This window comes from Rhopalosiphum padi, chromosome 2 (assembly GCF_020882245.1).
Source record: "Rhopalosiphum padi isolate XX-2018 chromosome 2, ASM2088224v1, whole genome shotgun sequence".
NCBI lineage: Eukaryota > Metazoa > Arthropoda > Insecta > Hemiptera > Aphididae > Rhopalosiphum > Rhopalosiphum padi.
The window spans coordinates 79,146,936-79,162,649 of NC_083598.1; the positions used below are offsets into that span (position 1 = coordinate 79,146,936).

A 15,714-nucleotide genomic window follows, 5' to 3' on the forward strand; every position below is an offset into this window, starting at 1 on the left:
CTATTTATAATAATACTAATAATAGGAAAATCCTTTTTATAAATAATAGTTAGCATTTGAAAATGTTCATAGGAAATATTGTGTATACATCTTAGTATATTATGATAATTGAATGATGTACCTAAGGTATTTATTTAATTGTGTTTAATACTTTATGTTAACATTTTTTAACCTATTAAAATTGTATAAAAGTTAAATATATATATTTTATAATAATAAACAAAAAAATATAGATAAGAAATTGATTAAGTTCATCGACACATTACAAATATTTATTGTAATTTATAAATGTGCAAAACTGTATTTATAGGATTAAGTTTCCACTATAACTTAAATAACTGTACAATATGAATTCACCTCCTGCACTACTGATGAACAATATGAAATCTGTTTTTTATGTAATTATAACTGTAAATATGTAATATTCAAGAAAGGTCATATCTACAAGTGCTAAGTGATATAATATACACAGCTACAATTTAAAGAAATAATAGACTAAACAAATTATATATTTATTAAAAAATATATTGATATAAAAATATAAAACTAGTATTGAAACATTTGGAACTAAACAATGATATTAATGTTATATATTTTATAAATATAATCATGGATTATTATATTTTATATCTTATTTTATCGTAATACCACAATTTATTAATTTATGCCATGCTATTTTGTTCCATAATAAATCTACTCATTACTCATCTAAATTGGTTTAGCATTCATTATAAATTATAATTTATAAATATCGAACATTTGATATCATGCAATTAACTTACGTTTCAAATACAATTTATTACATAATTTTTAAGCGATGGTAATGAACTAATGAATAATGATTAATGAATGGAATGAAATAAATATTATACAGGTATTATAATAATGTAGGTATATGATTTTTTTTGTTATTTATTATGTTGTTAATATGTTTTGAATCAGTTGTCCAGGTAATAAAAATATGTTTGTGATGGAGAAAATCAAGATCAAATCAATAGCATATCATTCACGAGGCCCATAATTTATATTTTTTGCATGTGTAACTTACTTGCTATAATAGGGTTCCAAAATTTTGCATTAATTCATCATCACAGAGTACATAATAAATATGATATTCACCATATGCATATTACATACGTAACATACATTTACCATAAGAATAGTTAAAATGGATGTACTACTGTTTATTTGTTTGGGCAGAGATAAAATGAAGAAGTATAACATTTATTTTTTAAGAGTAATCATTATTTTTGTTGTATTAGTCTTAAATACAGTGAATTTTAGTAAACAATCATTATAATTGTATAATAATTTACTAAAAGGGATTTAGTAGTTTGGTATGAATTAAATGCAATACTAATTATTGAAATATGATATTGTTGGATATAACAAATTCCTAGAGCTTAGCGATTGTTCATTTGATTGTTTTTTAATTATATGTTAAAAATTATAATTTATCAATTGATATGACTTCTAAAATGAAATTCCTCGATATTGTGTCAATGATCAACAAATAATATATAATGTATTTTAGAAAATCATTAAACTTAATAGTTTTTAATATGTATAAAGATAGTATTATTATTTTGTATTTACATTAACACAAATAACAGGGAAATAATTTAAAAATAATACCCAGTCAGTGATGTACTTTAAATACTTTAGAGTTTGAAAGTATTTCTCAACAACTCATGATGTAATAAGTAATATTAGTATAATATTATTGAAATGGAAAAATTAAGCCATATATTATACTCTATTCAGAATAAGATCAGACCTCGACAGCCAATTTGTGCACATGGATCTGGCTTTACTACACAACAGGTGTACAGATAGTTGACTTGATGGGGTTGAAAAATGGGTGTTGTCTGACCACCATCCGATGAAAACTAGTCATCACTGAGGTCTGAGCTCATTCTGAATAGAGTATATATAATATATATAATGATATAATTTTAAAAAATATTGAAGAAGCTTAAACCTAATATTAGGGAGCCTATTCTTGTCTTTCTTGTATAATAGTTCTCAAGTATTCCTACAAGACTTATCTGATTTTTTGACAATAGTGCAATATACATAATATATATTTTTTTTTTTATTTTGAAGATTTTAATAATTAGGTTTAAAATTATGTTAGTATTACTATGATAATAAATTATTGCATTTAACTTTAAATAAATAATTTAATAATAGGGTTATTTAAGAACAAATAATATTTAGAGATAGTTTTTAATAATACAAATAGTTATATAAATTATTTTAACATAGATATGTTTTTGGGATGGATAATTGTTTTATTTTTCCTGTAATCAATTTCGCTTAACACTATTTATTAAAATCTGTTATTATAGCAACTGAATATTCATAATTTTTAGCAGCAATAAAAACAATAATTTAAAATCTACTAGTGGCAAAGAATATATACTTAAAATTATATTTATGATTCTTCAATTTTCCTTGTAGAGAAAAAATACCTAGTAGCATGCTGCTACTACTACTACTGCTATTACATTTACTTCAGGTGGTTCACCAATTGTACTATCCAATGAATCCCAGCTTATTTTCTTTACATGTTATGTTTCATAATACATTTTGAATTGATATAAAGTATAGAGTTGAGCAAAAGAAATTTGGACAAATTTTATGCCTGAGACTGGATACTTTGATATTGTCTGATGGATTATTTTTTATATATTCTTTGATTATGTGTAAATATTTTAATTTAATATCTAAACATGTTTTATATAATATATTTTAATTTTATTGATAACATATTAACATAACAATGAAACATTTGAAACATAAAATTAATAACATAACTTAAACATAGTGTGCCTGCATAATTTAAAGTTTAATGAAACAATTATTATCTTAAATAATATAATATAGAATAATATGTCCTAAGTAATATAAAAAAATACAATAAATAGGTAACATTCAACTTAGCGGTTTATCAATAATAGTAAATAAATTAAATCCTATGGTTGTTATTAAATATTATTTGAAGTATTTAATATTCATTTATGTGATATATATATATCATATACTAATAAATAATAATCAAAACTATTTTTTTTTTACTTTTTCTTAAAATTTTAAGTAACTACTTACATACTTTTGTTCTATTAATTTTACAATATGATAATAAGTATAATGTAATTATATTGTAATCATAATGTAGTATATACTTTAACTACGTAAAAAATATAATTTTAACGTGTGTAATTTGGATTAATAGATTTTGATAGTAGTAATGTATGTTCAGTATTGGGAATAATAGTTGAATGCTTACCTTCTTTACTGCAAGACTCAGGTATTGGGTCAAGAAGTTTTGGTTCATTTGGATCCTTATCGTCTATGTCAATATCCATAGTCCTTTTCCTTACACACCGTGTAGTTGTTAATAGTATTCCAAAAATCATGGGAGGAAGTCCAGCAATTAAAAATGCACCAACATAAGATTTATAATTATCATACATCCAACCTGAATATAAACAAGTAAAATAGTACAAAATAATTGTGAATAAAATATTGAAGTTAGTTCAATTTTTGATAAAATGATTTCATAGTTCATAAATTATTTACCAGCAACTGGTGGGCCGACTGTCAATGGTATAGAACATAGACCAAGAATGCATCCGATGGCTTGTGCAGCACCTTTTTGACCAACTAAATCAAAAGCGATAGGACCCATAACACTAACAAAACATCCATCAGCAAGCCCCATGATTAATGTAATAATCACTAGTATAGAAAAGTATGGTACTATAATGATAAACATAGTCATCAAGCCAATAACAAACAGTGATATCTAAAAAAAAAAAAATATAAGAAATCAAAGATTAAATTATATTAGTTTTAAATCATGATTGAAAAAACAATATCTTATAACCTAATCTATATACTAAATTTAACTTCTGCAGATAAATTATAATATACTTATTGAATATTATAAATAATACAGACAATACAGTTGCCTAAAAAAAAAATAACAGTATTAATTTGGCCTGTTGCTGGCTTAAATTATTTGAACATATATATTATTTGTATACAAGCTCAAAAAGTACATTTTAAATTATTGATTTTATTATCTCACGCAATAAACTTTAAATAAAATTGTAATATATCTATAAGATAATTATAAACCCCCTTTGGCATTGGAATACCCATACAGGGGGGGGGGAGGTGTCGTCAAACTACCAATCCTCACATAGTATTTTTTTCACTATAATATGTAATTTCTAAAAATTAATAAAAAAAAAAAAAATTTTCTAATATTATATAAACTATATTTTTAAACTAGAAATTGTTCTATGATAAAAATAAGCCTTTGTAAGCAACATAATATTTCAATGTTTAAGTATATATAATTTTTTTTATGTAAATCCTTCCCACCATTGAAAATAGTTGTGTACCCCCACTGCCTATATCTGTATTAGTTCCATAATAGCATATTAGGTTAAGAAACAACAAATAATATTTTAATATACATTTTATTATACTCTTATTTTATACTACTTTTGTTATTAAGAATATAGGAAAGGAATTATATTAAATAAAAAGTTTTTAAAAATATCAAACTAAATTAATATTATAAAATGTATAAGTTGTCCCATGTCAGTTGCCTTATCTTTTTTTATTAACTGTAACAAACTAGATTGAAATATTTACCACAAAATTATGTTTGATCAATAACACTAGAGTTATTTAATCTATAGCGTGGGAAACAAATAACAACTATAAATACGAGTTATTAAACTGAATTATCATATGAAATAGATGAAAACTAAATTAGTATAATTTAAACATTATAGTTTTACACAAATACACATAACATATCATTGTGCTTAAAAATGTAATTAATATCAGTTTTTATCATTTTTTTATTTTTAAAATTTAAGTATAAAAAAAAAATGAAATTTTTTATTCATTATAAGTTATAACTATCAACAAAATATCAGTAAAATTATAGTTCTTTTGACAAAATATAACCATATAATAATTAATAATTATTAATACAATATCAGGGATACTTTATTTAAATAAATAATTCAATTTACCTGTTGCATTACAATTCTATTAACTCCTTTATAATCAGATATGGGTCCTGAAATTAATCTACCGATTCCCGAGGAAATGCCAATACATGTAACTAATATTTTACCATCGTTTTGTGGAAAACGGTCATCAACAAATTTAACCTGTATAAAAAAAAGCATTGATTTGAAAAATAAAAAATATATACTACTAAATTAAAATTGGCTAAAAAAAATAATGCAATTCTTACCAAATGGACGTAAGGGACAAAGTATCCAAAGAGAGCGAGAGGAATCATTGTGGCCCAAATAACGTATTTAGGGTTCTTCCAAATGTCAATATTGACCAATGATCGCAGTTCTTCAGCCAGGGATTTATGCATATCCGATTTGTCCACTTTGTATGTAGGTTTGAACGCCAAAGCGCAAACCATTAGCATAGCCGATAACGCTGCTTCCCATCTATAATAGATTATCGTATAAATAAATTCGTAGATAAATGAAAAAACGTTGAAATACATTAATAAAATACAAACAATAGAAGCAAGAAATAATTATTTGAATTTGATATATAATTAAATTTTTACATATTATATAATATATTTGTACTTAGGGCTCTAGGGGGCCGGGAAAAAAAACATAACATATACATATTAGGTATTAATTTAAATTATGAAAAAAATAAGTCGTGCCACTACAGTTACCACATTATCTAATATCTTTATTCGATATTGGTATATAAATAATTTGATTTCTTACTACATAATTTACATTGTATTTCATTATTCATAAATACTTATAATTTTAAAACAATTTTGTTTATTATATATTAAACTATATATTTTATGTTAATAATATGTGATTTAAACTTATATTAAGGTAACTAAAATAACTGACGTTTTATAGAGGTTTATAACAGTAAAAAAAAAACTGTGTAACCACTGTAACCAATATTTTAGGTATCTTTTGTAAAAATAAAAATAAAATGTTAGAATTTATAATAAAATTATTATAAATACTAATATACGATGATGGCCAGTGGCGTATATAGGGGGGGGTTAGGGGTTCAAACCCTTCTTGAAATGTATGGTTAGTACGGGCATTGATTTTGATTGTATAATTAATTGGAATTTAAGAATGGAAATTTTTGTGAAATTAATTTTTATATACTCATCCACTGACGATGACACGTAATTATTTACAGTACCATAGCTGAAAAATGTATGTGTTTATTTAACCTAAGTAATAGCCAGTAGGTACCATATATCTAGGTATATTTTAAATTACACATCGCAATCAAAATACAAAACGATAAATTGTTAAACTAATTTTTATAAAATACATCTACATGAAACATAGAAATGTAGTTTGTATGTTATATTTTGTTTAAAATAAGTTAAGAAAATTAAAAATTTACTATAAACAGCAATATTTTCAAACGGGTAGTAAATACGTACTAATGGTACTACGTATGCAATAATCTGTATTATACAGGTAGGTATCTACTCGGCTGACGGACTAAGCAATAATAATTAATAAATAATAACTAATAACTTTACGAAATAACGGATAAGATAAAGGCAAAACTTTATCGGCTTATCATTAGGTACTTAATGTTCTGATTATTGATTTACTATAGTCTACATGTATTTGTAAGTTATAAATATTATAAGATAATAATATATAATTACTAGAAATTTGTTGGATAATATATCTTTATTATAAGTTAATAAGTTATAACTACAAAGCTATTTTGAATATATTACATAAGTGACGAGAGAGATGAATTATTTATAATGTTCTGTTCTTTAGTGTACGATTTCTATTTTTTTTTTTTTAATTAGATATATTTTAACTAATAAGTAATAACTAAATAAATATAAATATTTGAAAGCATTTATCAAAAAAAAATTTATCTCTACCTAAATGTAAGTCGTGTAAGTATTAATTATAAAGTTATAATTTTCTGCGACTTAAAGTTTTTATTCAAAATTTATATACCTAGGTTTTGAAAAAAAACATTTTTCCAGTGATTAATTTTGTTTTTCGGAATAATAATCTAAAAAGATAATATTATATATTATGTACATATATAACTACACGAGGAGGAAGGACCTATTTACTATTTTCAAAGTACAGTGAAGGCCAAAGTGTAGTTCTTATGAGATAGAGTAAGAATTAAGTAAGACAAATAAAATGTGAAGGTGATGACTGATGATGTTCTGTTAGTTTACTAATACGAGAAATATGTTTCATAGAATCAAAGTTTAATAATTCATTATATTTCTATAAACTGTTAAGCATAATTATAACGGTATAATATTTTCGATAAGATGTAATACTTTGAAAGATTAAGTATAAAAGATTATGGATAACTATAAACTAATCAGTAATCACTATTCTAGTTAAATAATTTGCGAATGTTACAAGTTATATTTAATCGACTTAATTATTGAAAGTGAACTTGATTATCGATTATAGTTTACGAACTATTTTATTATTAATAATAATAAAAAAAAAGTGGTTATATCATAAAATTCAGTGTAATTGACCGCTATACATGCGGTGTTGTAGTGGTGTAGTGGTCCGATAGAAAATTGGAATAAAAACGGTCACAGATTATTCCAGAATCAATATAATTATTGAATAAATGCAATGCATATTATTTTTTGCTTTTTAAATTATTGTTATAAAATGTATTTATTCATAACCAAATATCTTCATACTCCTGGTTGTATTAACTATTTAATTGAAATTCAAGACATATTTAATATCTATATATATTACAAATAATCCACCCAACAGTTCTTAATGACAATTTGAAATATATTTTTGTTATCATGAATACCAAATTTTTTTTTTAGACTGTATAATTACCGATAAAAAACGATTTTATTATAATTTTGTATAAGATTTTAAAACACAAATGATTTGATAAATAGTTAAATTATATTCAGTTACGATAGTTATGTAAAAATATAAAAAGGAAGATTCTTTTAAAAGTTAACACTCATTATTTTGAAAATTATTTACGGTTTTGAATAACTACATATTTTTTCATAATTTGAATTAATTACATAAGGACATTTTTGAAGAAAAACCATATTTTCTATTATTGTAGTTTTAGTTTTTGAACAACATACGTTTTTAATTTCCTATTACGATGCAGAATATTTTTCTTAATATTTTGTTACATACGAATATAAGTTTAGATGAGCGGAATGCGGCGACACAAGTGAATCCCACAAAATGATGGTACACTAGACTGCGAATCTAAATTGTAAATACTTATAAATTATAAATAAACTGATAAACTACTTGTTCAGTCGTTCATAATTACATTTTTCATTGGTATAATATACTATATACAATAGTATTTATAATATTTTTAGTTCTAGTTTTATTTTTTATTTAAATACTAGGGAGAATTGTCCTATTGGCTATTATCAAACTTAAAGTTAAAAACATTATCGCTATTTTTGGTATTTAATTTTTAATGCGAGATATGAGCATTTTTAATATTGTGATTTATCGCATACTTACTTATATCGCACTTTAAAATTAAAATAACGAAAAAAAACAAATACCTAATATTTTTATTGTGAAATTAATGATATGCAAGTGTTATGCGTTCGAATTGCCTAATTTATAATGCACTTTTTGTTGCACGTTTAACGCAATTACCAACATAAAATTAGAGGTAGGTTACTGAATGAAAATTTTCCATATTGTACGTTTGTTAGACAGAGAAGTAGCACATGAGTGGCGTCCTCTTGGGCACCCGTATAAATGATACGGATGAAAAAACCTTATTGGTAGTTGGTACTATTAATCCTATACACTTTAAAGAGCCTAGATAATATTATGAGCTTTTTTTTTTACTTAGCTTAGCGCTACTATCGTCGTGCAGGATATAATATATATTTTTATTAATTTTAAATAATTATTATTTAGGCTCTCTAATAGATAAAATACTATTTAATCATGTTAATATCATTATACATTTGGGAAGGTAGTAATTTTTCTATATTAGAAACTGAATGGACTATACTTAAATTTGAAGTTTAAAAATGTATTATTCTGCTATTTATGTAAGCTATGAAGTACAGCGTACAGTGCACTCAATGTATAATGATAACAAAATATTATATATTAAATTGTATATAATATATTTAAATTTAACTAATACACATAATATAAGTGTATTTCTAAGAATATTAGATAACTTAAGTGCAATAAGATACTATTATACTTTAAACTAACCTTAAACAGTTATCTAGACCATATTTAACAAGTAGATGATCCACGAAGTATGGAATGATCATGGTGAAAAATGAGCTGCCAGCAGTTACTATACCATTTACGAGACCAAGGTATTTTTTGAAGTAATGACCAAGAATAGCTAATGAAGGCGTGTAAGCTAATGATGCGCCAATACCATATAAAAGGCCGTAAGTTACGTATAATACTTCCACCTAAAATAGAATAATTAGATGAATATTTAAATATATATATTATGACTAATTTTGTTATTAAAGTTTTAATAATAAATATAGATACAAACAAATTAATAAAAAGGAAATACAAATTTAATATATTAAATTAAAACAAAATTAAAACTTGCTATTAGTAAGATAAGGTAAATAAATACGCATAACGTAACGATAGGATTTTATTTTTAAGGATTAGCAAATACTAACTAATAAATGATATATATATATTATACTGTTATATAAATATGTTATCATTCATGATTCGTTTTAATCAGAACAATTAATTAAGCTAGAAACTATAAAATATTCACTAAAAATAACAAAATTATAATTAAATATGTTTAAAAATTAAAATTAAAAATAATATATTGTTCCTTGTGATTAAAACTGAAATTCTTATAAATACTAGACGTACAACACGTTTTCAATATTAAAATTAAATTATATTTTATAATTAAGAGAATGACGTACCCATGTGTTGGTCACCGTAGTCTTTTTACTAACGCATACCATAACAAAATATACGTTTAGCAGTTCGAATTTTGTGTATTTTAATTAAATATTTGAGTGAAATAACCTATTAGCAAACTTAAAGGTTAGACATTTAGAATATTATTAGTGTTCTTTCATCAAGTTTTTACAATACTTAAATTTTAAGTGAATTATGAGTATCTTGAAATATTAATATTATACATACTCATAACTTGCTTAAAAATTAAAATACTGTAAAAAACTGATATAACCCTGATAATGAGTGCATTAAGTTTGATAATAGTACATTTCACTCTAATATTTAAACTAATTACACAAAATTGGAACTCCTGAACGTATATTTTGGTTTAATAATAGTATGAGGTATTAGTAAGACCAAAACAAACTCAGCGGGTACTACGTTGTTAAATACTTCAGTATTGAAAATATTTGAAACCACAATGATGGTTAACTATCCATACTCTTAATTAAAAATTAATTAATAATTGTCTTAAGTTTTTTTTAACATACATAACAATCTACATTTCATATAGTATTAAATATTGGATTCTGAGCGGCTCCGATGAATGTATTGATTTTACAATGATGTGTTATTTTTTTTTATATGTACCTATTTATGGTATACATATAGTAAAACAAATGCTTTGATATTTAACTTTGAATATAGTTACTGATAGAAAATTGGATTTAGTTGGTACTCTGAGAGTTCAAAATACTATAAAAATTAGGGAAAAACATCAATTTTTACTTAAAACCGATTTTTAAAATTGACATATTTTATTTGGTGGAAATCGAAGACTGTTGATAATTGAAATTTTTTACAAAATAGGTTAGCAGAGTAGTAAGGTATAACCCACAAAAACTTTACTATTAACTCCGCTTACCTAAACTTTAAATACTTATCAAAAACTACTTGTCCGAACTTCGATTTTTATGTATAGAAATACTCAGAAAAATATTCTGCTTCAGAATATAGAAAAAGCTCAAAACAGTAAAAAATCATAACAATAAAAAGTATTAAAAATACATAAAATTTTTTAAATGTTGTTTGATTTGGATTGAAATTCATGTAAAAAAACATTTTCAAAAACATTAACATATTTTGAAATAATGAGTGTTCAAAAATAAAAGAATCACTCTGTGTAATGACATTTTCAATTTTTTTTTTACAAATACATTTTTGTTTGGTAAAAAATGTTGGAAATGTAATACCAAGGCTCCTCATAAGTTGCAATAATATCCATTTAAGATACATATTACATAGGCATGAACTTTTTTTATAAACATTTGAAATTAAAATTTGTTAAATTCAAAAAATTAGAAAGAAAACTAGAATCAAAAAAATAATTTGAAATTGATTAAATGTTGAATTGAGGAAAAATTTACACAACATGCTTCCAGTGTTGTGTATGAAATGTACGAGACTAAAAAATATACCATATATGGTTCGTTAGATATATATCATTGATTTTATAATATGAATCGGTCTACTTACCATTTTAAAGTCATTGATTATACTAAACTAACCAATAACTAACGATATTCACTTTATTAAATTTAATATGTTCTAATTAAAGTTTCGAATAGCAGGGTACCTAAACAACAATTGATAAATATTAAATACCGAGTACTAATCGCTGCATGAAAATATTAAATGAATGACCTATGTTTAATATGAATACGATTATACAAAATACAAATAGAAATAATTAGTTTAATACCAATAAAAAACAAATAGGTTTAAAATGAATAAAAGTGAAAGTACTTCACAATTTTTAGAAATTTGAAATTTGAAATTATTTATTGATTGTGTTAACGACGCCTAAAAGCTTTGCAATTAGTATATAAAAATATAGGAAACTTAAAATATATTATTCTCTAAAATAAACTTATTAAAGCACGCAAAATTTTTTATTTTTGGTTTTGATAAAATTTACAAAATTTATACTTATTTAAAAGTCTATTCTATTTTTCTTTCTTTAAGTATTGACATTAATGTTACTTAAAATAATGAGATTCGAAATTACTATAAATTGAAGGGTTTAACATTAAAAACCTTTTAAAGAATCACTTTTAACATGTACTATATGTCTATATGTAGTTCAGTAGTTGTTGTATAGGTACATATAAGTAGTAGTAGGGACGTTGCTTATTCCTTAAATTGTAAATGGTTAGTTGTCAGAAAGGTTTAAAATAATGTTTTTAAAATGAAAAAAATCAGTGTGAAACATAAGGTAGTATTATATATTATGTTACTTTATTTTACGAATAGATCGATAAGAAGTATGTCAAACGCTTAGGCATGAAGTTAGTTTGTATTTTTGATTCATATGAATAATTATTTAGTTTAATTCAAATGATATTACCTATAATATTTGTACAGATACAACTATTTGTAAAATGTTAATGTACAATAATAAGCGGTTATAATAATAACTAAAAAAAAATCTTTTTAAATAGATTATTATTTGTATTTGAGAAATTTGGAATAATATTATATATATTATAACTTACTTGATGTGTGAAATATGATGATATTAATAAACTATTAGTAGCAATAAAACCACCTATAAACGTAGTTGTTCTAATTCCTATGCGATCAACGAGAACTCCAGCGATAGGTGACATTAGAAACGTTGTTCCCACAGTCAAAGAGCCAACTAGCGCTAAAATCAACAAAATATTATAAATAAAAAATATTTAAAATGTGTTAAATGTGTACATTTAATTTAAAATGTATCTAATAAAACATACAAGAATGGTTATAAGATTAATGAAATTGCAATATTTGTTGATGTTCGAATATTATTTAGGTCCATATATATACTTTTATTACACGAAGTATTATACAACAATCTATACCGATAAGGAGCACAATAGATACGCAATATCTATGAAGGATAAATTATTTATCTATTGTTATATATATAATAAAGAATAAACTAAGTATAATAGCTTAGTAAAAAGGTTTATATAAGTTATATTCCGAGAAATTTTTAAAATTGTCAAGATTTATTTTTGGAGATTTTATTATAATTTTAAATGAGACGGGGAGATCAATCATCCTACTTTTTCAAAATTTCAACTTGAATTTCTTGAATTTAAATTTAAATTGATGATACAATTTGAAGTACGTTTCTTATACAGAATTTATGTTTATTACCTAATATGTAATAATATAAGAAATATACTGGTATATTATAAATTATAATATACTCTAAGTCAATAGTCAATACGATATTATATTTAAGGGCTGAATGAAGCTAAAGCTAAAAATGTGACATGGTAATTAAATGTTATCATAAAAAATAATTTTTTAAAATATTTTTTCATAATATTATGGTTAGGTATTATATTCAATTCTGTTTTTTTTTCTTAATTTTATCAAATAACAAAACATTAATAATAATGACGAATTAATACTCATTAAAATAATTAAATTATCAAACAGCTAACTTGAATACCTAATTACAAATGTTTTTTTTCTCGGAAAAAATGATGACATTAATATAGTTAAATTAAAGGGGTCCGTGCATATACCAAATATGTAACACAATTTTACATAAGAAAATAGTGTATTTTCTTAAAAAAAAAATTACGAATTTACTTGTACAAGAATAAGACAATTTCAACAACCTGTACAAAAAATATAAAATATAATATAATAATATATTAATATAGTATTTGGAGCTACATTTTTTATTTTCTGTCGAATGACAAGATATCTACTTCCGGAGTTATCGGGTTTTATACTTTTATTGCTACGAGCATTGTCTATAGTCGATACAGTACGTAAAACAAAATCGAAAAAACAATTACGATCAAATCAAGATGCATATTATATTTTAGAATTTTGTATTATGACTTAGTATTTATAAACATATCCAAATTGTTTTTATTCAAATAATATTGATTCTTCTAATTATATTTTTTAATTTCTTGAGAATGATAGATCATAATTCATAAATATACTGGTATTTAAATATAAATAAAACAAAGTGTCGTTGTGTCGTATAATACACGAACTATAAAAAAAGATGAAAGTAACAAATACAAAGTTTTGGTCAAAAAACAAGATAATTCTCAAATCATTTTGGGCTATTATTAGATAGCATTTTGAAAAAATTATAAATATCAAACTAGCTAATACTGCAACTTTTTTATAATAGTCTAGTGTAAATATATTTTAACATAAGTTTTATTATAAACTCAATATTATTTTTAAACGCTTTTTTTTTTGTTTTCTGAAAAGAAAAATGGATTTGCTGGTTTTTGCATGGACCCGTTTAATTTGCACAGTAGCTAGAAATAAGTGACTTAGATGAAAAGGGATCTACTTCTATCATTTATTTATTTACTTTAATATGATATAAAATACGATACAAATCAATTTATACTAATAAAAATATTAAAATAAATATTTTGTCTATACTAGTTAACATTTTATCTTGGTTAAACACATGTCTATAACTTTTTATACAGATGAATACTCGTATGTTTTTGAATTAACAAAAAACCTTTTCACACAAATCACAATGACTAAACTGTGTCTGTGTTATAGGATTGAGAACGATTGTCGGCAAATCGAAGAACTAAAATTTTGTACCTTATAAGCAAACGATTGAGAACGATTTTTTGAGCGACGTTGTCGTTTATCTAAATTTTTAGCAAGCCCCTTCCTATACACATGTAATTATTTCCGTTTTGAAGGAAACTAACACAGACCGTGACAATAATTACTATGATCGTATTATTTCTACAATTAATTCTTACTAAGAGTTTGAACAAACTAAAGATATCATGACTTCATGAGGTATTAGACAACTGGAAATGAGTACTTGGGAAAAAATTTTAAATTGTATCTTAAACTGACAAATAATTGATAATTGTTTATTTTTTAAATGACAAAAAAATCTATATTAAATGTTAATAATATATCACGGTTATTAAAATGTAATATCAGATATACTATTTTGTATTTTTAATCTATGCGGCAACATTGCATAAAAGTTAGCAGGTAAAAACGTTTTCAATCGTGTTATTAAAAAATATACGGCTTATAAGGACCGTTCTCAATCATGTTCTACCCAACTGTGTAGCTAGAAGACGTTGGCAGACTGAGTATAATAATATATGTATTATAATATCATTGTGTTTCGTTTGAAAAGATGAATGGTTAACTACCATTATATTAGGGAATTTAACAATGATTGAACTTGGAATGTAAATAGTCCATATGAGTTACGAATTAAATAAATTATACTTACATGCTTTTGACGATGCTTCACTGACACCAGCATCCTCTAGCCTTTTTAAGAGATATACATAAGTCACTGAATAGGAATTGATAAAACTAAAAACAAGACCATTGACTAGGAAACTAGCTAACACAACGATACACGATCGTATGTTAGCTTCGGGCAATCCCTTTTCTTGGTTGTTCATTTTTAAAAACGTATATAGATGTACTTATAAATTACACAAGTATTAACCTAAAAAAAAAAATGTATATTCATATTAAACAAAACTAATTTTTTGTAAATAATAATAAACATAAACAATGATTAATGTTATTTAAACAGTTACCTGTTCGTAGATAAAATACTTAAAAATATTTAAGGATTCTAAATTTTTAAACATGTTTTGTTATACTTTAATAATTTTCAAAATTTTGCAAATATATATATAAATAT

At 23.6% G+C, this 15,714-nt stretch overlaps 1 protein-coding gene across 4 annotated transcripts in view; it reads right to left on the reverse strand.

Annotated features, from left to right (window-relative positions):
* Positions 1-15,714, reverse strand: part of LOC132920849 (monocarboxylate transporter 10) — a 31,420-nt gene that overhangs the window by 1,089 nt on the left and 14,617 nt on the right. For 3 of the 4 annotated variants that reach the window (XM_060983563.1, XM_060983562.1, XM_060983561.1), the window contains exons 2-8: positions 15,289-15,513; positions 12,536-12,687; positions 9,300-9,511; positions 5,288-5,498; positions 5,061-5,201; positions 3,586-3,811; positions 919-3,484 (exon numbers count right to left, since the gene is read on the reverse strand). In XM_060983563.1, the coding sequence (XP_060839546.1) occupies positions 3,213-3,484; positions 3,586-3,811; positions 5,061-5,201; positions 5,288-5,498; positions 9,300-9,511; positions 12,536-12,687; positions 15,289-15,466 (1,392 nt within the window). In that variant the 5' untranslated portion in view covers positions 15,467-15,513 and the 3' untranslated portion in view covers positions 919-3,212. Of the gene's footprint in view, positions 1-918; positions 3,485-3,585; positions 3,812-5,060; positions 5,202-5,287; positions 5,499-9,299; positions 9,512-12,535; positions 12,688-15,288; positions 15,514-15,714 lie in introns of those variants that run through there. The other variant, XM_060983564.1, reaches the window with a different exon arrangement.